The sequence below is a fragment of the Phyllopteryx taeniolatus genome, chromosome 2 (assembly GCF_024500385.1).
Source record: "Phyllopteryx taeniolatus isolate TA_2022b chromosome 2, UOR_Ptae_1.2, whole genome shotgun sequence".
In the NCBI taxonomy this organism is placed as follows: domain Eukaryota; kingdom Metazoa; phylum Chordata; class Actinopteri; order Syngnathiformes; family Syngnathidae; genus Phyllopteryx; species Phyllopteryx taeniolatus.
The window spans coordinates 24,792,844-24,819,410 of NC_084503.1; the positions used below are offsets into that span (position 1 = coordinate 24,792,844).

A 26,567-nucleotide genomic window follows, 5' to 3' on the forward strand; every position below is an offset into this window, starting at 1 on the left:
TGTGTGTGTGTATATGTTTTTTATTTTTTCAAAACGTCACCGGAAATCCGCCTTCTTCGAGCCCATAGTGGTCTTTTAAAGATGGCGAACCACTTGGCCGCACGTTTGGGAGCGCAGGAGGAGCAAATTCGGCTCCTCGCCGGCGAAATCTCCATCCTTCGGGACGGACTCAACCGAGACTTGGGCCCTGCTGGCGACGCGGGCGTGTCTTTGCAGCTGGAGGAGCTGAGGTCGGAGAATGAGAAGCTCAAGTACCGGCTGCTGCACCTCCGCCGGGGTCTAGGGGCGGAGCTGGAGCCGGGCAAGGGTTCACAGCCAGCGGGCGAGTTTTGCAAAGCTGCCGAGGGGAACGTCGTCGTCAGAGAAGGGCAGACGAACAACAAAGCTGCTAAAAAGGTGCTGAATAATGTTCGGTATTGGAATTGCAGTGGGTCAAACGGCTACCCTTAATTCATCAGTCCATATTCAAGGAGACATATTGTGTAAAATTGACTTTTTAATAGCTTGTATAAGAGTAGTTGGATCTCTGGCTTGTCTGCCCACCCATCAAGTGTGAAATTACACAACCAAGTAAATCTTTTGTAAGATTTTTTTTTTCCTCCCCACAAAATCAGTGTCTCAGACCAAACTTGGTGGATTTTGACTGCTTGTGATGTCACAAATTGGCCAATTAAGATAACACCTACTGACGCCAACATTGAGTTTGTACACCCATGACAATGGCTGTCTGAAGATCTGCTATTTTCAAGCGAGATTAAAACACAATGGTGTCAAAACCTAAAACAGAGCTGTAGTGTTATTTAACATTATTGTAAGCATAAGTCTCCTTTAAAGGGGACATATTTTCGAAAATAATTGATTGTAGTGTTGTATACAAATAGCTGGGTCTCTGGTGTGACTGGCCAACCATAAAGTATAAAATTACACAACCAAGTATTGTTTCTGTGACCTATTTCCCAAAATGTGTTTCTGAGCGAGAAGTTCTGAAATTTGCCTCTCTCGTGATGCTAATGTTGCAGCTAATTTGCGTAATAGAAACCCCACACTTGAATTTCTCTGCCCATGAATTGGTAGCAATAGGCCAGGTGGAGAGCTGCCATGTTCAGGCAATGGCCGGACTACATGGAAACCCTATCATGTCAAAACCAAAAGCTTAGCAAAGCTACACTGTTGTTGGATGCACATATTTGCCCCCGTTAACAGTGTTATTAGCTGAACACAGATTGAAAATTGTAATCCGGCGTCTTTGCAATAAAGTGCTGCTGCCTCCTTCTGTGAAAACACTATTTGTACTTTTACTGTCTTTATGGATGCTTGCTTTTTCTTTTACGGTCTGGGCGAGTTGTAGCCACTCGTTTTGTGTCAAGCACCAAACCTAGCTCAGGTTCAGGTTGTCATGGTAATGAAAGCCCTACGCTGTGTTAGCCCCGCAGTAGAGGGAGGGTGGTTTGAGCAGTGGCTCATTTGCTTGAGACAGGACTGCCCACTCAAAACAGACTGAGGTTAAACGGTCATGTGTTTCTTGATCCTAGGGGTATTTTTGATGAAATCATGTCTCAGTCGTGCTCTTAAGGCACCATGACAATGGAACTGTTCTAAATTGTGGGAAAAAATGCATGTCTTCTTTTAAGATAATGTGCCTCTTTGTCATGCAGGTGAGCAGCACTCATGCTAAACCAGGCGACAAAAACAAGGAGAAGAATCAGACAAAAGAACTATCGGGTTGAACTGTAAAAGGGGTGATTACCATGATTTAAATCCATCCATCCATCAATTTTCTACACCGCTTATCCTCACTAGGGTCACGGGCATGCTGGAGCCTATCCCAGCTATCTTCGGGCGAGAGCTGGGGTACATGCTGAACTGGTTGCCAGCCAATCGCAGGGCACATATAAACAAACAACCAATCGCACTCACGTTCACACCTACGGACAATTTAGACTTTTCATTTAACCTACCATGCGTGATTTTGGGATGTGGGATGAAACTGGAGTACCCAGAGAAAACCCAAGCAGGCACGGGTAGAACATAAAAACTCCACACAGGCGAGGCTGGTTTTGAACCCTGGTACTCAGAACTGTGAGGCAGATGTGCTAACCAGTCGTCTACCGTGCCATCCATCCTGACTTAAATTTCAAACAAAATGTATTTAAGGGCATCATGTGTATTGGCTGCTAGCACATCTCTCTCTGTGATCTGAGGTAGAGGGTTCAGATTTCTGTCAACTTTACCCCTTCTATGCGGGGTTTGCATGTTCTCCCTGCGTTTGCGTGGGTATTCCGACTTCCACATTCCCAAATGATGCATTTTAGGTTCTTTGAAGACTCGTAATTGTCAATAGGTGTGAATGTGAGTGTGAAGGATTGATTGTTTGAATATGCCTTGGATTCACTCTGTCACCATTACTTACAAGATTGACTTTTTGGCAATTGAAGGCCTGGCCCGCCTTTGTTGATGAGCGCCTCAGCCTCTACGAGGAGCTGAGGAAGGAAAGTGACACTCTCCAGGCCAAGAGAGCTTTGGACGGTAAGCCCATCACAGTGAAGCTTCCCGACGGGCGCCAGGTGACGGGCACATCCTGGGTCACCACCCCGTACCAACTGGCTCGTGACATCAGGTAAATATAGTTTTTGATGGAGAATAAATACTTTGTAATCACATTGTTTGAGTTTGATTTTTTTTTTTGGGTGGGGGGTTTGATCTCTAGTCAGAGTCTGGCTGACAATGCAGTGATATCGCGAGTGAACCAGGAGCTGTGGGACTTGGACAGACCTCTGGAGCGTGACTGCTCTCTGGAGATCTTGCGCTTTGACAACGAGGATGCTCAGGCAGTGAGCAAAACAGACTTTTTATGATTTTAATAATATAAAAGCTGAAAGAGGGGCTCACAACCTCTTTTTCATCATGAAGCCTCAAAATAATCATCAAACTTTGATGCCATGCTCTGCTCGAATGAGTTGGTATAGGCCAAAAAGTTTGGCTTTGCTAGGATCACAGCTCCCAAATGGGGGTTCATGTGAGCTAATTCCCCTATAGGGGTTCTTGAAAGTACAAGTCCAAGAATCGCTGCTTCAAACCAAAACGGCCAACTTCCTTTTCAATTTTAGGCATGGGTCCTTGAGACTTTTATGTGTCCTATTATGATAGAAATATCCACCCAATTTTGTGTCAGTTGGTGGAACTTGCCGGGGGCTAATTTGTCCTCCCCTTTCTAACTTTACAGTGGCCTTCGAACCCCCTTTTTAATAGTGTATGATACACAAAATGATCACATTTGATGGCATCCTCCACCCACAGTAAATAGCGTAGGCAAAAAATCTTCACAATTTTTGTGTCACCCGTCCGTCTAGTTCAGTGTGTCCAAACCTTTATGGAGCCAAGGCACCCATTTTACCTTACAAGAATCTGACAGCACACCAAAAAAGATGTTAAAAAAAAAAGTAGATTGTTATGCTAAAATGATGATTTTCTTCTCTCAATTTACGTGGGGTGAAAAGTGTGATATACTTTTTGATCCTTTGGGTATTTTGACAACACAGTTATTGAGAGACCTGGGAACCGTTTTAAGATTGTGAAAAGAATATGTCTTAGTCTGAGCAGAGACTTCATAATCTTGCCGACGGAGATTTGAATTTTAGGAGCTTAAGGGAGATCGAATGAGTAGAGCTAGTTATAATTAATACTTCACAATTGTTTTTCCTTGCAGGTGTACTGGCACTCTAGCGCTCACATCCTGGGTGAGGCGATGGAGCGCTACTATGGTGGCTGTTTATGTTATGGACCCCCCATAGAGAATGGCTTCTACTATGACATGTTCCTGGATGGACCAAAGTAAAGTTATCTGCCAATCAACCCATGTGATATTTGTTGTCAAAAATGACAACATTGAACAAGATGACATCATTATCAAACATTCATTGTTCCTAGGAGCGTGTCCAGCACAGAGTTTGAGGAACTGGAGACCTTGTGCAAGATGGTGGTGAAGGAGAAACAAGCCTTTGAGAGGCTTGAGGTTACCAAGGAGACACTGCTTAAGATGTTCAAGGTGAGGAAGATGTTGCAAAACAAGAGCACTGAAGAACCTTGACTTCCATCAAGGCTTATACGCGTCACCAACTTTAGTCATAATATGACGTGAATTAGGCGGCACGGTGGAGGACTGGTTAGAGCGTCAGCCTCACAGTTCTGAGGACCTGGGTTCAATCCCCGGCCCCGCCTGTGTGGAGTTTGCATGTTCTCCCCGTGCCTGCGTGGGTTTTCTCCGGGCACTCCGGTTTCCTCCCCCATCCCAAAAACATGCATGAATTGGAGACTCTAAATTCCCCGTAGGCATGACTGTGAGTGCGAATGGTTGTTTGTTCCTATGTGCCCTGCAATTGGCTGGCAACCAGTTCAGGGTGTACCCCGCCTCCTCCCCAATGACAGCTGGGATAGGCTCCAGCACGCCCGCGACCCTAGTGAGGAGAAGCGGCTCAGAAAATGGATGGATGGATGGATGGATGACGTGAATTCTGCCACCCTCTGGTTGGCATACATGGCTCATATATTTCTTTTCGCTTCCAACACTTGAATCTTACCTACTACAAATGTCTCTTTGCTGTGCTATATATATTCCTTACTATGTAACGTATGCAGTATTGGCTCATTCTCGGCTCTTAAATTGTTTTTGCATGTTTGTTTTGTGCCACATTCTGTAATTTAACTTCAAAATTAAGTATAAATGATTAACATGACTATTATACGTTTATATATAATAGGTTTCTGTGTTTAGCGACCTTTACGATAATGCCAACTGTTTTAATATAGGATTAAGATGAAAAAAGTTATTAAAGTTTCACATCAGCAACCTCCGCATTGGCTGATATCAGACGGATGCGGATATAGGTTATGTAGTTCGGACGCTGCGGGCACAAGCCTGTCATTTAGAATTTATTCTGAATCATTAACATATGCGCATAGGTCTGAAGAAAATTGGCTGGTACGCACAAGTTATGAATCTGATAGTAGCTTTGCTCAACTTGTGCGCTGTGAGAACATTTCGATGCATTTATTAGTGAATTAGGCCTATTGAGTGGAAAAAGGATGCTCCTGAGCTCAATTTTGAGCTTCATGGCAAAGGTTGTGAATGAATACTTATTTACATATACGGTAATTTCTTAGTTTTGTCGTTTTTAAATCTCAAAACATTTTTCACATTGTCATGGAGAGTTGTGTATACAATTCTTAGGGGAAATTTTCAAAAGATTTCAAAAGGAATAAAGTTATCATAAAATGAGGGTAAGAATGAGGCGCTGTGAATATTCTACTTTCCAAATGCATTGTACTTGGAATGCCCAAAAATGGGGGGGGGGAAAAATCTATTGAATATAATATTCAAAATAATAGAAAGGGGCGGCACGGTGAGCGACTGGTTAGAGCGTCCGCCTCACAGTTCTGAGGTCCGGGGATCAATCCCCGGCCCCGCCTGTGTGGAGTTTGCATGTTCTCCCCGTACCTGCATGGGTTTTCTCCGGGCACTCCGGTTTCTTCCCACATCCCAAAAACATGCATGGTAGGTTCATTGACAACTCTAAATTGCCCGTAGGTGTGACTGTGACTGCGAATGGTTGTTTGTTTGTATGTGCCCTGCGATTGGCTGGCAACCAGTTCAGGGTGTACCCCGCCTCCTGCCCGATGATAGCTGGGATAGGCTCCAGCTCGCCCGCGACCCTAGTGAGGAGAAGCGACTCAGAAAATGGATGGATGGATGGATAATAGAAAGGCCCACAAACATGGCAAACTTGTACCAAATTTCGGTCTAGAACCACATTCCTCGCACATTAAAAAGGATATATTACAGAAAATTTACTTTTAAGTGCTTGTATATTTTATATAAATTCTTGGGTGTTTGGAGTGGCTTCCCACCCATCAAGTGTGAAATTAAACAACCAAGTAAATCTTTTGTTTCCTGCTTTTTGTGTAAATGTGTCTTCAAAGCGGGCTATACACATAGTGATTTTTCTTATCTTAAAACCAATTGTTTAAAATGTGAGAGACCTACACACATGAGGAAGGAAAAAAAAAAAAGCAATTTGTGTGGTTTACTCCAGATAACTAACACAGCACTCTAAGACAGTCGGGGAGGAAAAATTACTCAACACATGCCACACCACTGGATAATCGCTCAGGATAATCTTTTAGAAGCATATGATCATCAGGCTGCTGCTGACATTGATTGGAAAGCAACAATCAGGCTCAAAATTGCCCGATAATCAGTGTGTGTGTACCCTGCTTATGCATGTTTTTATTTTCCAGTACAACAAATTCAAGTGCCGCATTCTAAATGAGAAGGTCTCCACACCCACAACTACAATCTACAGGTTTGTTGGTTTAATACAAGATTGTAAACGTGATTGCTTCTTCTTTAGTATTTGACAATATAAACATTATTGGTTTTGAATAGGTGCGGGCCCCTTATAGACCTCTGTAGAGGGCCTCATGTGAGGCACACAGGCAAGATCAAAGCCATAAAGATTTTCAAGGTGCACTTAGAGTAACCCTATGGATTGGTCATTCACATCAATTGAACTCATGCATCTCCCTGTCGTCAGAACTCTGCCACCTACTGGGAGGGCCGCTCTGACATGGAGACGCTGCAGAGGATATACGGGATCTCCTTCCCTGACTCCAAGATGCTCAAAGAGTGGGAACGCTTCCAGGAAGAGGCCAAGAATAGGGATCATCGCAAGATCGGAAAAGTAAGTGTGCGTATGCTTGATGGACAATTTATTAGGTACACAGCACCAATCTACCATAATGAGCAGTAGTAGTAGTAGTATTCATACATTCTGAAAGAGAATTATGAATTTGTATTGTTTTTTTTTTTTTTTGTTTGTAATGTTTTTCTGTTTTGGTTCATTTTTATTTTATTGTTTGCACAGGACATTATTTGTTTTTATTTACAGCTGTACTTTAAAAAATATTTTAGTAAAATGTTAAATTTTAGTTTTAAGTATATATTCTGGTCTTAAACTATATATTTTTTGTTTTCTATTATGTTTTCATTTAGTAGCATAACTGCACTGTCATCTACTGATGGAGACTAATAAAGAAATAAGGGAAACAAAATATTTAATCAGTTACATTAAAACAAAGTATTATTATAACAGTAAATCTTATTATAATATCCAGGTGTACACACACACACACACACACACATGTATTTGTTTTTACATTTAGGCTATTGTTTTTTTCCTTAGATTGTGTCCCTAAATAGTCGCCATAGTAGTGGTAGTAGTATCAGTAGTAGTGGTCTTAGATTTAATACAGTATTTGTATTGTTAGACTTTTTGTTTACTTTTTTAGATTTTTATCTGTATTTGTATGTATGTTTTTGTTAGATATGTTTTCACATCTTGCTTTTTAGTTTTGTCATTTGAATTATTATTTTAAAACAATATATAAAATAATATATAGAAATTTATAGATATAGTAATATAAATGATCCTAAACCAGCAGGGGTCGCTGTGCTACATTTTGACCCCAGTTTGAAACTGCCTACGTCATCCCAGCTTCCCAGTTGGGCCCTCAGCATGGAGTCGCACAGAAGGCAGCGCCTCACTAATGACTGCATCAGTGTTGCGAAAGTTCTTTTTCGATGCAAACTAGTTCAAAGTTCAGTTCACCGCTCCAGAAATGAACTACTTCAGTTAATAATTCTAAATTTTGAACTAAGTTCACTGTTCCAAAAATGAAAGAATGCATAGATTTATTTATTTATTTATTTATTATTATTATTTTTTTTAAATTCCTCAATATGTTGCTGATTGACTATTACACTCAAAATACTAGCATTTCATTTCCTAATTGTTGACACACATTCAGTCCACACTAGTAGCCAGCTGCAGCTTACACCCTACAATCTCAAAAACATGAGAAAAAAGTTGTTGCTTGAATAGTCTTTTTTATTTATTTATTTTTTTTTTTTTTTTTTAATGAGTAATTAAAACAAAAACAGAACTTTTGTCCTTAATGTCATCTCATAAACATAGTATGACAGGAACGATGGTGAAAGGACATTAACTTTGCATTCCTTGCTGCTCTGGCTGACATTATTGACAAATTATTTTGGGTGGCTGAGACTCCGTAGGTAGAGTGGGTTGTCCAGTGACGAAGGGTATAGTTGGTTCGAATCCCGCCTCCGACTGTCCGCATGTTGAAGTGTCCTTGGGCAAGACACTGAAGCCTAATTTGCTACCAGTGGGCCTGGCAGCGCCTTGCATGGCAGCAGTCGCCCATTGGTGTTTGAATGTGTGTTTGAGCGGGTGAATCTGAGGCTTTGTAAAACGCGTTGGCCACTGTGATGGTGTAGATAACGCGCTATTTAAGTGCAGTCCATCCAATATTTAATCTCATCTATTCCTATACTCTATTACAAAAAAAACATCCATGTTATGAGAGTGATCACACAGTGAGTTAACTAAAACATTCTGATATTAATAATTTTCCTAGCAAATAACTTTTACCGTGATGTACTGCATTAGAAAAACAACCATAGAGCACATTCACTTCCATTTACGCAGTGTCCTTGAACACACCTCATGCACACAGGCTGCTGTGAAGTGCCTACCAAATGTAAACATGAATGGTGGTTGCCAAATACGGCGTTCATCCGCAACATATGAAGGGTCATATATAGTGTTTCCCGATGGGGAGTCGCTAGCAAAACCAGGCACTCTTGAATGAAAATTAACTTTCTTTCAAAAACTGTTCTTTGACACCAGAATGAGCGTGTTCTCAACATTCATCAGGCAGAAGTGAACTAAGTCACCCAAAATATGAACTAGTTCATGAACTTTCGCTCATTGAACTTGTTCAGGTACAACACTGGACTGCATGCTTACATATATTACCAGTAAGTGTAATCCAGTGGCCGTTAAAGCCACCAGTTTTGTTGTTTGTAATGTGAGTAATGTGCATCATGAATAGAAAGCCCCTAAATGTAAATAAAGGTTATTATGCTTGTTGTATATGTATGTTTCACAGGACCAAGAGCTGTTCTTCTTCCATGATCTCAGTCCTGGGAGTTGCTTCTTCCTGCCGCGTGGAGCTTACATCTACAACACGCTCATAGAATTCATCAGAGTAAGAAGAAGCATTTATAACCTTTTGTTTGGTTTATTTATTTTTATTTTTTTGCATTTTAATGAAGGTGCACAGAATTGAATAGCGATCAGTGCATTAAAGTCCCACCCCAAAATTAAATGGGTTGTTAGTTTGGCCCATGCATTCTCAAAAGACCATTTGTTTTGCCTCATCATAACAAACAATGGCAATGAAACCATAACCTTTCAGGCAGTTAAAACTAAACTACTACTGGGCACTCAGCCGCATACAGTCAAAAGATATTTTCAGTTCTGATCTTTGAAGTGTCAGCCATTCTCTTTTGTCAATGCTCATAGAACATATTGCTGGTGACATGGAAACTTGGCATCTCCAAAACCATCACTTTTCAGGAAACCAAAAGAACAGCATGTTTGTTGAGCCATTAACATTGCATCGTCAAAGAGAGCAAGTCATTTTCAACACCTTCTATTGGTCAATAATTTGTAAAAGTAACATACCCAAGGGACAAAGCAATAGTACCAATTCACGAAAAAATTGACCAAATTTGGACATACAAGGTTTCGGCCTGATGCCGACTACAGTACAAGCATCATCCATAAAAGAACAAAAACACCACCGAAGAAGAATCAAATATGTTACCCGGAACAACCGATGAAGCTGTTACATGTTTGCGTACACAGGCGTTAGTAAATATTTGGAGGTGTAAAGGTTTGCACCACAAAAAAACTTGGTTTGAAAGTCAGTCAAGGGAACAAAAGATGAACGTGCTTTTTTTCTTTTGAATAAACAGGAACACATTAAATGACATTTCAAAATAAGCAAACATCTTTTTAAGGAAATTGTAGCATCAGTAGTTTGTCCTCTTAATGTGAAAATTAAACCATAGTTTTGAATTCTTTTTAGGAAAATGCAACATTAATAGTTTGTCTTCTTTTTAGGAAAGCGTCAAAAGATTCTTTTTAGGAAAGAGCAACATCAATATTTTTTTTTTATGAGATACAAATGCAAAACACAGAAGTGCTTCTAATCTTTTGTGGAAACAGGAACACATTTAATGAAATTTAAAATTAATCTTAAAAAACTGCAAGCATTAAATTTTTCCAATTAATGACAGAATTCATCCATTCTCTACACCGCTTATCCTATTCAGGGTCGCGGGGCGCTGGAGCCTGTCCCAGCTTACTTGGAGAGAAAGGCAGACTACACCCTGAACTGGTTGGCAGTCAGTTGCAGATCACACATAGAGATGGATAACCATTCCACTCACATTCAGACTGTCATTCAGTGGGAACTGAACCCACGTTGCCTGCACCAAAGTCAGGCAAATGTTACCACTACACCATCAGCGACTATGACAGAATCCTAAACAAAATAATGTAGTCAATAAAGTAAATATTTACTAACATCTAACAGCTTAAATCTGTTTTTTTTTTAATTTTTATCTTTTTTTTAGAAACCAACAAAATTTGTTATTTTCTACAAAACGAAGGATGCAGATAAGGGCAACAGTCAATTAAAAAAATAAATAAATAAAAAATAAAAAAATATATATTTTTTGTGTTTTGTTTCTAAATACAGTAAATATGTTGGAAGGTAAGTGCTGAAAATGTACAAAGACAGAATTAAATAAATAAATAAAAATGCTAAAGGCCACCTGCGGTTGAGTAAATGAACTTCGCCAGGCCACGATTTGTGACAGTACGCCAATCCCTTTTATCCCCATTCGTCGTTATTTGAGCCAAAGTGGACTGCATTGGAGACGACCAAGGAGGAGACCACTGTTGAAAATAAATAAAAAAGACTGGAATTTGGCAAACTGCATGTTGACAAGCCACAAAGCTTCTGGGAGAGCATCCTACGGACAGACAAGACAAAACTGGAACGTTTTGGCAAGGCACATCAACGCTACAGTACCCTCCAAAAGTATTGGAACGGCAAGATAAATTCCTTTGTTTTTGTTGTATACTGAAGACATTTGGGTTTCAGATCAAAAGATGAATATGAGACAAATGTTCAGAATTTCACCTTTTTATTTCTTGGTATTTACAGAGCACCTTTTGTTTGAACCCACCCACTTTTCAAGTGAGCAAAAGTATTTGAACAGAATTGATAAAATTAACTTAAAGTGAATAACAGTTAATATTTGTTGGCGTAACCCTTGCTTTCAATAACTGCATCAAGCCTGCGACCCATTGACTTCACCAGACTTGCAAAACGGACATTATATCTTCCGTTAACAAACATCAAAGGCACGTCCACATAGTCTGCTTGCAGTTCCTCTCAACGCGCATGGGTGAATATTAACCACATAGTCTGCTTGAAGGGAGTGTCCCTCCAAACTTTTGGTCAGGGAAGGAGTCTTTTGAAGACAGGAATCAAGATTTGACGGGAAGCTGCTAATTAGGGTAAGGTTCACTTGACGTACACCAGGCCCTGTCCTAGTCGCTGTCTCCCAACAGGGAAGCGTGGAGGAATGTGGGTTCTGTGGCGCCTCAAAGTTGCGGCGCCCATGTCCGCTACAACTGTTCGAGGAAGACTTCAAGAAAAGTAATATAGAGGCCATACCACAATATAGAAACCACTTGTCAGCAAAAAGAATCAGAAGGCCAGATTGGATTTTGCAAAGAAGTACAGCGATGAGCCACAAACGTTTTGGAACAAAGTTTTCCGGACTGATAAGACCAAGATTAACCTCTACCAAAGTGATGGAAAGGCCACTGTATGGAGAAAGAAAGGACCCAAAACACACAAGCTCATCTGTGAAGCATGGTGGAGGTAATGTCAGGGCTTGGGCTTGCATCGCTGTTTCTGGAACGGGCTCACAAGTCTTTATTGATGATGTAACTCATGATGGTAGCAGAATGAATTGTGAAGTCGACAAAACCATTTTGTCTGGCAGTTGACAGAAAAATGCATTCAAACTATTGGGAGATGCTTCATCATGCAACAAGACAATGACCAAAAACACACTGCCAACACACCAAAGGACTTCATCAGAGGAAAAAGTGCAAGGTCCTCGAGTGGTAAAGTCAATCACCGGCCCTTAACCAAATAGAGCATGCGTTTTACTTCCTGAAGAGGAGATTGACGGGAGAAACCCCCAGAAACAAACAAGAAATGAAAGAGGCTGCAGTTAAGGCATGGAAAAGCATTTCAAAAGAAGAATGCAACAGTCTGGTCAAGTCAATGGGTCGCAGGCTTGATGCAGTTATTCTTTCATTAACAGAGGGCTACAAACTGTTTCGTCCACGTGGCTAAATTATTCTGTCGTTGTACGTTTTCAGCACTTACCTTCCAACATATTTAATGTATTTAGAAACAAAACACGAAAATGACCGGATCACCTTTAAGGTTGCTTGTAGTAATCAGAATCAGAATCATCTTTATTTGCCAAGTATGTCCAAAACACACAAGGAATTTGTCTCTGGTAGTTGGAGCCGCTCTAGTACAACAGACAGTCAATTTACAGAACACTTTGGAGACATAAAGAAATAGACAAAAAACAACAACAAACAACAATTGTGCAAAAAGATGCAGAGTCCTCAGTTCGAATGGCTAATATCGCAATAGTCCGGTGCAATGACCATTGTGCAAAGGGCACTGAGACTTCAAGGAGTGTATGCGGTTTAAAGTGACAAGTACTGCGATAATCTGGGACAATGGTTGTGCAAATGTTACAGATACTCCTCAATCAGTGTGCAAATGGAGCAGATGCTACTCTGGCATGAGTGGCCACTATATGCAAATAGTGCAGCACGGCGCGACAACTACAGTGAGTGCAGGAGTAATACATAATACAGAAATGTGACAACGAACTCAAGTCAAAAAATTGCCAGCTTGTTGTAATGGAATTGTAAGTTAGCTGTTCAAGAAGTTGATTGCAAGAGGGAAGAAGCTGTTGGAATGTCTACTAGTTCTAGTTTGCATTGATCGGTAGCGCCTACCTGAGGGAAGGAGCTGGAAGAGCTGGTGACCAGGGTGGGGAGGGTCCGAGAGGATTTTGCACGCCCTTGTCTTAGTTCTGGCAGCGTGCAAGTCCTCAAGGGTGGGTAGGGGTGTACCGACAATCCTTTCAGCAGTTTTGATTGTCCGTTGCAGTCGGAGTTTGTCCTTTTTTGTAGCAGCACCAAACCAGACTGTGATGGAAGAACACAGGACTGATTCGATGACTGCTGTGTAGAACTGTCTCAGCAGCTCCGGTGGCAGGCCATGCTTTCTCAGAAGCCGCAGGAAGTACATCCTCTGCTGGGCCTTTTTGAGGACGGAGTTGATGTTGGTCGCCCACTTCAGGTCCTGGGAGATTGTAATTCCCAGGAACTTGAAGGTCTCGACGGTTGACACAAGGCAGCTGGACAGCGTGAGGGGCAGCTGTGGCGAAGGATGCCTCCTGAAGTCCACGATCATCTCTACAGTCTTGAGCGTGTTCAGCTCCAGGTTGTGTCGGCCGCACCACAGCTCCAGCCGCTCCGCTTCCTGTCGATATGCAGACTCGTCACCGTCCTTGATGAGGCCGATGACAGTGGTGTCATCTGCAAACTTCAGGAGTTTGACAGTCGGGTTCGCTGAGGTGCAGTCGTTCGTGTAGAGAGAGAAGAGCAGCGGAGAGAGGACACAACCTTGGGGCGCCCCAGTGCTGATGCTGCGTGTGGATGAGGTGGCCTCCCCCAGCCTGACCTGCTGTGTCCTGCCCGTCAGAAAGCTGTAAATCCACTGGCAGATGGCAGGTGAGACGCTGAGCTGGAGAAGCTTGGATGAAAGGAGTTCAGGGATGATGGTGTTGAAGGCTGAGCTGAAGTCCACGAACAGGATCCTCGCGTAGGTCCCTGCACTGTCGAGGTGTTCTAGGATGAAGTGCAGTCCCATGTTGACTGCATCATCCGCAGATCTGTTCGCTTGGTAGGCAAACTGCAGGGGGTCCAGCAGGGGACCTGTGACACTCTTGAGGTGGTCCAGCACAAGACATTCAAAGGACTTCATGACCACAGATGTCAAAGCGACAGGCCTGTAGTCGTTCAGACCCGAGATTGCAGGTTTCTTGGGGACTGGGATGATGGTGGAGCGTTTGAAGCAGGATGGAACTTCGCACATTTCCAGTGATCTGTTGAAGATCTGAGTGAAGACTGGCGCGAGCTGGTCCGCGCAGACTTTGAGGCAGGATGGAGACACGTGGTCCGGGCCTGCCGCTTTGTTAATCTTTTGTTGTTTGAAGATGCGTCTCACATCCTGTTCATGGATGGTTAACGCAGAGGTCAGAGGTGTGATTGTGGTCGCGGGTGCGGCCGGGTGGGTGTGTGGTGTGAAAGTGTCCTTTTCAAATGTGCAGTAGAAGGTATTCAAGTCGTTGGCTAGTGTGCTATTGTTCTCAGCTTGGGGGGATCGTCGCTTGTAATTAGTCAGCGACTGGAATGCATGCCAGACTGATTTAGAGTCGTTTGCGCTCAACTGTTTTTCCAACTTTGCTGTATAGATCCTCTTTGCAATGTTAATTTCTTTGGTCAGCTGGTTTCTAGCTCGATTATACAGGGCCCTGTCCCCGCTCTGATATGCGTCCTCCTCTAAGGAGAGCGGGGACATATCAGAGCGGGGACAGGGCCCTGTATAATCGAGCTAGAAACCAGCTGACCAAAGAAATTAACATTGCAAAGAGGATCTATACAGCAAAGTTGGAAAAACAGTTTAGCGCAAACGACTCTAAATCAGTCTGGCATGCATTCCATTGCTGAACTCCAGCCTGCTTCCTGTTTAAACTTTGTGTAAGCAGCAGGGGATGTTTGGTAAAGATAAGCTGCGTCCTAAATAGTTCATTCAGCAAAGACATTCTTTTAACTAATCGAGAAATAGATAGTTTCTGACTTGAAACTGATCCGATGACGTGTCAGTCAATGGAACATGTCCCTGTGACATATTTCTCCTGCTTGACAACTTTCACAGCCCAAATGAGGACACCAGATGAGGCAAAGAAGGTCACACGTTGCTGGGATCATTAGCGCACGGCTTCAGTCTGTCACAATGTGAGAGTGTGTCAATTCCACCATTTCCATCAGTTACCCTCCACGGCACATGTCATCAAAAGATGTTGGCAACCCACATTCATGCAGTCATTATTAGCATTTTTAAAACTTAATAAATAGAAAAAGCCTTTATTAGTCCAGGATAAATAGTATTTTTTTAGCAGTTAAATAGAGAGTAGCAGCACACAAGGATAACCTCAAAGAATACAAAATCCCAACAATATCTTTGTGCATATTTACTGTATAATATACAGTATTCAAATGGATATGAATCAATAAATATGTAAACGAGAAGGTGAACAACAGCGAGAATAGTCAGCAGCATTGTACGAAGCGAAAACCTAGTTGCGAGATGAGACATTGAGACTGAGCAAGATGAGCAGCAGTGCATGTGGCAAACTACATAAATAAATGGTTACCATTTTATACAGAAGTGAATGTGAACAGTAGGGAGAATATTTAGCAGCATTCTACGTAGAAAAAAAAACAATCTATTCACTACTTATAACGGCAGGCAATTAGCCTAAGAAAACAACATGAAAGGCGCAGTGTACTTTGTTGCAAACGCAGTGTCAGCATCATTGAGTGGGGGGGCATCTGTGAATCATGCGTCGCTAAATGACTTGCTGTGCCACCACCCCCAAATGAGTTGTGCCCTGCCGCCGGTCCCTGAAGTGTAGCCTTTTCATGCTAATCTTTATATATAATTGTATCAGTCTAAATTGATTTATTTCAGCCACCAACAGTGAGTTGAAGATAAAAGAAGCAAAACAAAATGAAAATGAGAAAAACATCACTTCCTGTCAAAGTACTATCACCTGTGTGAGCTGACTACTTTCAAACTTAGCCCAGCATTTGGCGCCGCCACAGCAGTAGCCAATGCGAGAATTCGTTCAGCACTTTGAGAAACGCGTTTTCCGACCACAGGCACACGATACTCCATAAAATAAAAGGCCACAACATGTTGGTTCAGCTGACGTGACGTGACACAAGTGACTGGAAGGACAGTAGGACACTGTCGCCAGCCCATTACATATACAAAAACTCCCAGTATGCCCACTCAACTCTTCTAAAACTAAGCCATGTGCTTCATTTACCCATCAATGCGCACCGTCTAATATTTGTTTTTTAACGCTCAATGTTGAATGTGTGTGAACACAGCTGTGCGCATGTGTGGCCGCCGTGGCATATACTGTACGTTTTAACGTTGTTTGTGATCGTGTGCGCGCATGTATTTTTTGAGTGTTAAAAATGGGTAAAAAAGGCATTGGATTGAATGCTGTTCGTTTCTTATATTTGTGGGTTTGTTTTTTTTGCTTAGGGTGAGTACTGGAGAAGAGGGTTCCAGGAAGTAGCCTCTCCCAATATTTATAACAGCAAGCTGTGGGAGACGTCAGGCCACTGGCAACACTACAGTGAAAACATGTTCTCCTTCCCTGTGGAGGAGGACACCTTTGCACTCAAACCCATGAACTGCCCTGGACACTGGTGAGCCAGATGAGTTTAAACTCACTTCTTGGGTTCTTCTCCTTTTGACTATTGCTCTGCTGTGTTGTGTGTGTTCAGTTTGATGTTTGGCCATAGACCTCGTTCGTGGAGGGAGCTCCCCCTCAGGCTGGCTGACTTTGGGGTCCTTCACCGTAACGAGCTGTCCGGGACGCTCACCGGGTTGACCAGAGTGCGACGTTTCCAGCAGGACGATGCTCACATTTTTTGCACCATGCATCAGGTATTGCACTTTTAAGCCATGTTTTTAAATCAGAGATACCACTTGAATATGACCCTGACACATTATTAGGACCCCAAGTACCTTCTAACGAATGAATCGACTCTCCAATTATCCAAGTGGAATGTATTTGTTTGATGAGTACCCAACACAACCTCCCAAAAACCATTGGGTAGGAAAGCTTTACTAACACTAGATTGACTGATAGATGTCAAATTGGGTGCACGTGTATCATAACAAAAATCACAAAAAAGTCGCAAGGATCCATACACAAAAAAAAAGTCACAAGGATCCATACACAAAATTTAACAGTAAGTCGTCAACTTTGGCTTGAAGCAGCCTTTTTGGGGCGAATTTCATGACTCATATTTTGAACTCCTACTGGGGCAGTGTGGTACATGAAAACATTATTGCCCAAGTAGAGTTCAATTGTATTTAACTTTCAAAATTAATTTAAAATTCATGTTTTTAAACATCTACAATATGTATTCAATATTTTATATGCAGTACATTTGTAACTGAATAATTTTCTTTCACGAAAGTTTTTTTATTTCCCTATATTTAAGTGCAATCTTCAAACTGCATAATGTGTTTTTGACATACTTAGCAAATAAAGAGGAATCTGATTCCAATGATATTAAATATACATTTTAGGAATAAAGCCTTTACTGTGAAAACATAGCCCTACTGTGCCACTGTAATGCTTAATTTTCATCATGGTGGTGGGATTTGAAGAGCTAAGTACTTTTTTAGTTGGCCCTTATAAAAATTTTAAGAACCGTTGTACTGGGGATTTGGGTGACTTCCAGGGCTCCTACTTTGACAAACCCCTAGTAGGGAATTTGCTGAAGTGAGCCCCAATTGCAAGCATGCATCTTTGACAGATGGGCAACGCTACATTTATAAGCTTTTTTTTTTTTTTTTTTTTTTTGCCTACGGCATCTAATCAAATTTGATAATTACATCGAGGATTCTCAGAATGTTTGAAACACTACAAGCAACAGTAGTTTCACTGCTCGACAAACAGAATTAGGTGGACATGTCTACCATAACAGGACACAAAAAACGCTTAAGGATCCATGCCCAACGTTGGAACAGAAAGTTTGTCATTTTGGTTTAAAGCAGCCATTTTTAACGAATTCCATGCCTCCTATTTGGGAATTTGTCCAAACGAGCCCCGACTGGAAGCAGGTATCCATCTAGACAAGTGGGTGACGCTAAATTGCGTTGCTTTTTTTTGCCAAGGCCATTTACGTTGGTGGAGCGTGGCATCAAGAATGGAAAAGGGGATGCAAGACTATCCCAGCTGACTTTTGGGTGAGAGGCGGTGTACACCCTGAACTGGTCGCCAGCCAATAGCAGGGCACATATAGACAAACAACCATTCACACTCACACCTACAGACAATTTAGTCTATAATTTACCTACCATGAATGTTTTTGGGAGGAAAATCATAGTACCCAGCGAAAATCCACACAGGCACGGGGAGAACATACATACCTACTAACTCCACACAGGAAGGCCTGAGTCCAGATTTGAATTCGTGACCTCAGAACTGTCAGGCAGCTGCACTAACCAGTTGTCCACTGTCCTGCCTCACCTTTATTTATCATCATCATCATTATTATTATTAGGAGGTGGTTATTTTCCTACTATTTAATCAGTTGTCACAAAATGATATGCCGTGGCATCACTCATACTCAATTGGATTAATATCCAATTTTTTCCCCCTCAGATCGAGTCTGAGATGAAGGGCTGCTTGGACTTTCTGCGCTGTGTCTACAGCGTGTTTGGCTTCTCCTTCGAGCTTTACCTCTCCACCCGCCCGGTGAAGTACCTGGGTGACATTGCTGTGTGGAACCAAGCTGAGAAGGTATCCATAGCTGCTCGGGGTGTAACTGTTCATCCATCCATCCATCCATTTTCTTCACCACTTATCCTCACTAGGGTCGCGGGCTGCTGGAGCCTATCCCAGCTATCACCCTGACCCGGTCGCCAGCCAATCGCAGGGCACATAGCAACAAACAACCATTTGCACTCACATTCACACCAACGGGCAATTTAGAGTCTTCAATCAACCTACCATGCATGTTTTTGGGATGTGGGAGGAAACCGAAGTGCCCGGAGAAAACCCACCCAGGCACAGGGAGAACATGCAAACTCCACACAGGCGGGGCCGGAATTTGAACCCCAGACTCCAGAACTGAGGCAGATGTGCTAACCAGTCATCCACTGTGCCTCTTTTCTACATTGTTTACTAAAAAGAGGACAAATAATTGACTTGGTAGTTTCCCCAAAAGCCAAACTATGGCAGTTGCAAAAAAAATAAATAAATAAATTATAATAAATTTTTTTATACAGGAAGTCCTCGAGTTACGACGTACTCGACCTACGACGTTTCGACTTTACGACGCCCGTGCTTCGTCCGCCATTTTGTCCCGAGCACCATAGTGGCCAGTAGAACCTGCACATGCTTCCTCAGAGCGCGCGACAAGTTATGCGGGGTGCGGAGGAAGGGCGTGAGCGCCCGGGCCCTGCGCGACAGCGCCCCCTGGATGGGGCCGCGCGGTGATCGACCCAAGTGCGCGGGTCCGGGCAGCAATAGCCTCCCCTCCTTCTACTCCATCCACCACTCAGCAGTAATGGTAAGTACAGCATCTTATTTTTTATTTTAATCTATTTTAGTTTCTTTATACGAAGTATTTCGACGTAAATTTCGACTTTAACGGTGAAATCCCACTTACGCGGAAATCCGGGTTATGCTGCCAGCGTAGGAACGGAAATCGTTCGTAAATCGAAGACTTCCTGTATACCAAATGTTAACCGTGACCTTACAACCATGTCTGCAATGTCTGCATCCTCCATCCATCCATTTTCCGAGCCGCTTCTCCTCACTAGGGTCGCGGGCGTGCTGGAGCCTATCCCAGCTATCATCGGGCAGGAGGCAGGGTACACCCTGAACTGGTTGCCAGCCAATCGCAGGGCACATACAAACAAACAAACAACCATTCGCACTCACATTCACACCTACGGGCAATTTAGAGTTTTCAATTAATGTGCATGTTTTTTGGGATGTGGGAGGAAACCGGAGTGCCCGGAGAAAACCCATGCAGGCACGGGGAGAACATGCCAACTCCGCACAGGCGGGGCCGGGGATTGAACCCCGGTCCTCAGAACTGTGGGGCTGACGCTCTAACCAGTCGGCCGCCTGTCTGCATCCTGTTTTCTAAAAAGACAAAAAAACTATTGATGTTACACTTTCCTAAAAAGAATATATTTTTATTCCAAATGTACACCAAACCAAAACCTTTAGACCAGTTTTTATTTATTACTTTAGTATTTTTTGGGGGGGGGGGTTCCTGTTACACTCCTAATAGATGCTTTTCCACCGAAACGTCCCGTAAATTTAGTTAGGGGTACTTGCAGTTCCTGCAACTAAATAAAAGGGTCAAATCAGAAATGTTCAGCTCTGCAGACCACACCACAAAGGTCCATGGACCTTTCATAAGTACTACCTCCCGAGCAATGTTTATCACCTCTGAACTACAATCAGGCGATCCGTCCTAATTGTGTTGTGTAGTTCACTACACAGAGTTGATTTTCACCGTGGTCAAATGTGCAATAAACCAGTAACTCCTAATCGGTGGTGTGCGAAGGAATGGGTGGCCTGCAGTGTGATCTGTTGTATCAGACCTCGGACACATAATCAGTGCTTCAATGTCATCATAATCATTGTACTGGTTCCATTCATTGCTGTAGCATTTAGTGGAGTGCCATCACTTTTACACTGTTGGTGCTTCACAGCTGGCCTGATTTACTAAAGATTTGCACGTGCAAAAACGGGCGCAAACTTGATTGCCCATGAAAACAAATGTGGAAGCTGAATCTACTAAGTGTCTCACAAGGATTGCGTCTGCACAGGGACGTAGCTAGTCATCTGGCGTCCCAAAGCAAACCTCGTCATGGGGGCCTCCATGCCCACATATAAATAAATGCATTTCCTCACATGTACTTTAGTTCAATTTTCAAAATTACATACTCACTTTTTAGGGCACTTTGTCCTGTTTTTAAATCTTTCAATTATCTGACAGCCTACTGTAAGTTAGTTGTTACATAACTATTTATAATGTTCCCCCTGTCAGGTGAATAATAATTATCACCAATATTTATTCATTCATTTTCCAAACCGCTTCTCCTCACTGGGGTCGTGGGCGTGCTGGAGCCTATCCCAGCTGACTCTGGGCGAGAGGCGGGGTACACCCTGAACTGGTCACCAGCCAATCGCAGGGCACATATAAACAAACAACCATTCACACCTACGGGCAATTTAAAGTCTTCAGTTAACCTATCATGCACGTTTTGGGGGTGTGGGAGGTAACCAGAGTACCTGGAGAAAACCCATGCAGGCACGGGGAGACCATGCAAACGCCACACAGATTCGGATTTGAACCCGGGTCATCAAAACTGTGAGGCAGATGTGCTAACCACCGTGCCGCCTATTAATGTCTATCATTAACTAAAAAGTGTGAATTTGAGAAAATCTAATTCCTGAGTTAGTTAAAGCCCTTAAAATCCATCTTGAGGGTTATCTAACAAGTGACACATCTCAATATATTTATTGTAATTAATAAGAACAATAATATATATATATATATATAATCAATATAGTTTACCATTTGTAGCACTTTAACACTATGACATATTCATGATGGCATGTGTCACTTGTCACTCTCCACTTCATACACTTTTGCTGACACTGACAGCAGTTTTTACTTGTACTGGCAAGAGTGTCTGGTGTCAGTTACGTATATTCTTTTATGTAGTTGCTGTGTTCCCCAAAAAGTATCTCGTAGCTCTAAGTCGGTAATGTTTTCTCTCTTCCACGAACACTTCCATTTCAATCACTTCAAACTTCATTTTGTACTTGTAGTGCTCTCCCAAATGTTCCATGCTGACTAAAACAATCAGAGCTACTTAAAGGACAAAACCCTCTTTTGAATACGGCTGTCCACATCGCTTTTACACCTGTTGCTAACAGCACGCACAATCTGTTAGAGTGAGTGAACACGCAATTTAGCGCACGTTGTTTGGGATCTTGGTAAAAGATTGCAATCTTAGTAAATCACGCTCACCAACTGTCTGTGAAAATTAACACACAATTTAGTGACCACTATTTGGAATCTTAATGAATTAGACCCTAAGTTTCCCCCCCAAAAAAGCATTGTGCGTGATTGCTGCTTCACAGTGAGTTCCCCTTTGAAGCCTTTAAGTATGTAACACTGACCCATGCTTGCCAGCAATTGGAGAACAGCCTCAATGAGTTTGGGGAGCCCTGGAAACTCAACCCAGGAGATGGCGCTTTCTATGGGCCAAAGGTCAGCTCACTCACAAGACATACAGTATATAAAGTCTGCAATGTATACCCTAACACTTTTTGCGCTATTATAGATTGACATTAAGATCAAAGACGCCATTGGTCGTTACCACCAGTGTGCAACCATTCAACTGGACTTCCAGCTTCCCATCCGCTTCGACCTGACCTTTGTGGGGTAAGATGCCTGAATCGAAACACTGACGCAGCACACAGGCTTTGAGTTACTGACTGTGCACTGAGGACTACCTTTTTATCCACTCACATAAGAAAACAAGGCTCACACACGTATAGCATAAATTACAGGTTTATCACAATTTGTGTAATTTGTGACTCAACTCAATAAATGCAGCTAATGAGGGACTGATTGACTAAATACCTTGGATTCTGACAGTGGCTCAATAATGGACCTAATTACTGGCTCACTGAATGAATGAATGACTGACTTAGTTACTAGCTAACTCAAGGACCCAATGGATGTCTGAATTACTAGATATTGTAGATAAATGAGTCTGATTAAACTGCCTGGGAGATTTTGTGACTCGGTGATTGACTCAGTTTCTAAGTATTTGACTCGCTGACTGACTCAAGGACTGACTAACTCAATGACCCAACGAATTCTTTATTGATGCCCCGAGGGGAAATTCAAGAATGCTTAATGACTGAATAAATTATTTACTCTGTGATTGACTCAATTTTACAATTGTTGAAAGAATGACTGACTGGCTCACTCCCACACTAACTCAACCATGGCTTTAATTTCCTTTAATTGCCAGATTGAGTACAATGTTGATTCCAAGAAGAGTACTTCACGTGCATACAGTTGCGTCAAACCTGTAATCTTTCTCACAGCAAGGATGGCGATGACAAAGCTCGTCCGGTTATCATCCATCGTGCCATTTTAGGCTCTGTGGAAAGGATGATCGCCATTCTGACAGAAAATTATGCTGGGAAATGGTGAGTTGCTTCCCGGTAACTGTAAATAATAGATAAATAAATGAAAACATAAATAATAATACTCCCACCTCATGAAAATTTCAACCATGATGTTAAGTTTTTATGATATTTGTCCCTACTACCAGGCCTTTGTGGATCTCGCCAAGGCAGGTGATGGTGGTGCCAGTCAACCCTTCCTGTGAGGATTATGCCAAGAAGGTGAATACCCCTTCAGTTTTAACCACAACAAAGGCCATCTCGATGATGTCACCAAAACATGTATGGACACCCTTTCTTCACTTTTAGGTCTGTAAGGAGTTCACAAGTGCAGGCATGATGGCTGATGCCGACCTGGATTCTGGGTGCCTTTTGAATAAAAAAATCCGCAATGCTCAGCTGGCCCAATACAACTTCATTCTCGGTAATGTTTTTTTTTTTTTTTTTTTAACTTTTATAGTGCTATGAAAAAGTATTGGCCCCCTTCTTAAATTCTTATATTTTTGCTCAGTTTCTCCACTTTCATGTTTAAGATCATCAAACAAACGTAAATATCTGACAAATATAACCCAAGTGAACTTAAAAGGTTGCTTTTAAATGGTGATTTCATTTATTAAGGGGGGGGGGGGGACTATTCAAAGGTACCTGGCCCTGTGTGGAAAAAGTTAGTACCCCTCTTTTTAAATCATGAATTCATTGTGGCTAATCACAATTTTTGGTTAATTTTCACTGATTACGCCCAAGCCTGATTACCTCTAGGCCTGTACAATCAAGAAATGACTTAAACAGAATCTGTCCCAACAAAAAAAAAAAGTTAAGTTTAAGAGATCATTTTTAGTGGATTTATTACATGTACCCCAAATGAAACTGTCATCCATAATATAATATTGAATAACTTGTTTATTATTGTCTAAATATTGTAATATTTAAATTTTCTTTATTAATTTCTATTTCATAATTTTTTATCAATTAGATTTTTTTTTTTTCAAATATACATGTTTTATGTTTAATTTATAGGGAAATATAACAATTATAAAGAATATTCACTATATACAATAATATAATCAGACTGTTGGAGGAAATGTATATATGTTTAATTTATAGGGAAATATAACAATTATAAAGAATATTCACTATATACAATAATATAATCAGACTGTTGGAGGAAATAATGTATATAGATCATTATATCTATCACATGCTGAATATTGCAAGTTTAGATTCATCTAATTTCTGCCTTTTTTTTGTTTGCATTTATGGATAAGGTTCAACGTAAGCAAAAACAGCCTTTGTATGATAAATATAAGCATTAAACCCATCCATCCATTCTCAATATTGCTTATCGTGTTCAGGGTCGCAGAGCGCTGGAGCCTATCCCAGCTGACTTTGGGGAAAAGGTGGATTACACCCTCAACTCGTCGCCAGTTAGTCGCAGGGCACATATAAACAGGGACAACCATTCACGATCACATTCACACCGTCAAGGAGTGGAAATTTCCCCCACGCTGCCCGGCCCAAAGTCATGGGAATACACCACTACACCACCAATGACTTAGCATTAAACCGTTATGGATGAATTTAAAGATCGCATGCCATCAAAATCCTAAATTTTCCGGTTTTATCCACAACACAGATCAAAATGAGTCTGTGAACTGGTTTAAGTGTCACATCTATGCGGTTTGTCAACTGAATGGAATAGCCTTTGCATACCAAACCACTTGCAAAACGGGATTTCAAATCACCAATGTTGATGATTTAATATTAATATTGAAGGACCTGCCTACTTTGCGGTTGCTACATGCCCCCTCATCTCTGGAAAAATGGTTGAACAACAACGCGGCTGCGTCTTGTGCCATGCTTAAACTTTGTATCACCAGCAAAACTCCAAGGAGCTGAGGAATAAATTGCTTAAATTTATTTTTGGAGATATCGCTAAGCATTTTAGAACCAGAATTGTGCTGTGTTCGGACCCATTTCATGGAGGGTGACTTCGCAAACATAAGCTTTCACACACTGCTGGGAGTGCATTTCAGGGTTTGAGCAAATGACCAGGTGACCACCGCCAAGCCATGCAAATACAGTATATAATAGCATATATGTGTTGTGTTTTACAACCATAATTAACTATATTTATAAGTTGTCATGTAACTGTAGATTAAATAGCAAAGCTCGTGGTCATTGTCAGCAAAAAGTGCATGAGCAATGAACAGTGTGCGCCGGTTATGTTGAAATGATTGAATGGGAGAGCAGGACCAGCTTCTCAATATGTCTTGTCCCCTCTTTTGTGGGGTTGTGGGTTGGTCATTTCTGCTCACTGCTATTAGTTGGCAAACAGTCCACTGCTTCATCCTGATAGTAAGACCCCATATTGAAGGCTCCGTAGCTATGAACGTTTGGCTACCGAGATGTCGTTAATGGGCAATCAGAGCGATGCTGTTTTCCATATTTAAATTGGGAAGATGAGTGATGCAATCAGGGCAAAGCTTATTTACATGTCAAATATTATTGAGAAATCCAGCCATTTCAAATACTAGGAAAAAGGGTATTCTGGTCATTTTCAACATCCGTCTGTCTGTCTGTTTGTCTGTCTGTCTATCTAAAAAGTAAAATTGTGATGGCATGGCTTTTAAGCAAATAGATCACGCCACTTGTGTATGTGGCTCATTTTCACTTAATTGTTGACTCAATTAGACCAACCAGTTGGACTTTTCTCCCCCAAGAGTTCTTTACTGGCTTACTTCCCATATGTGATAAATTCTCTAGCACCAGTCAGGGGCCATGTGTTAGGGTAGCTGTGTCACTTGGCATGAACCAGTGTTGGTGGTTTTGTGCCTTGGCAGTGGTTGGCGAGAAGGAAAAGACGACCAGCAGTGTCAACGTGCGCACCAGAGACAACAAAATCCACGGTGAACTATCGGTGGCCGAGGCGCTGGCCCGCCTGAGCCTCCTCAAGCAGGCCCGCTGTCGAAATGCAGAAGAGGAGTTCTGATGGAATGGTTGACAAGCCAACTGGGAACTGTTTTCCTCAGTTTTCTCCAGATGACAATACAATGATAGATGTGTCACGTGAAGGTGGTTTTGGGAACGTGCTATTAAAGGTTCAAAATGAGATTGATCAGAAGGGGTTGGTGGTTTTAAGGAATGTATGTGTCGCCTGCCATTATGAAGACAGAAAATGTAAATGGCCTGTCTCTTCTTGGAAGGGAAATAAATCACGTTAAAGTGCAGCTTGTTTTGTTTTTGTATGTAAAATAAGCAAATAAATCAGGGTTGGAAATGGGCCACCTTTTGCCCAGCATTTACATTATCAAGATTCCTGTAATCCTATTTACATTACATTGCCTTCATTTACCCCTGCTGGACCCCCTGCAGTTTGCCTATTGAGCAAACAGGTCTGTGGATGATACAGTCAACATGGGAC

The 26,567-nt window shown here is 41.9% G+C and overlaps 1 protein-coding gene across 1 annotated transcript; it reads left to right on the plus strand.

Moving 5' to 3' along the window:
- On the plus strand, window positions 1-26,373 carry tars3 (threonyl-tRNA synthetase 3; the record flags this gene model as incomplete). Its single annotated transcript, XM_061766301.1, has 18 exons — window positions 1-396; window positions 2,436-2,617; window positions 2,708-2,831; window positions 3,707-3,831; window positions 3,928-4,045; window positions 6,295-6,359; window positions 6,443-6,521; window positions 6,591-6,737; window positions 9,025-9,123; window positions 16,438-16,604; window positions 16,683-16,845; window positions 18,578-18,715; window positions 22,140-22,217; window positions 22,291-22,391; window positions 23,066-23,170; window positions 23,296-23,368; window positions 23,456-23,570; window positions 25,987-26,373. Coding segments are annotated over 18 exons (2,424 nt in total), but the record flags the coding sequence as incomplete, so codon positions are not given.
- Window positions 26,374-26,567: the final 194 nt, after the last annotated feature.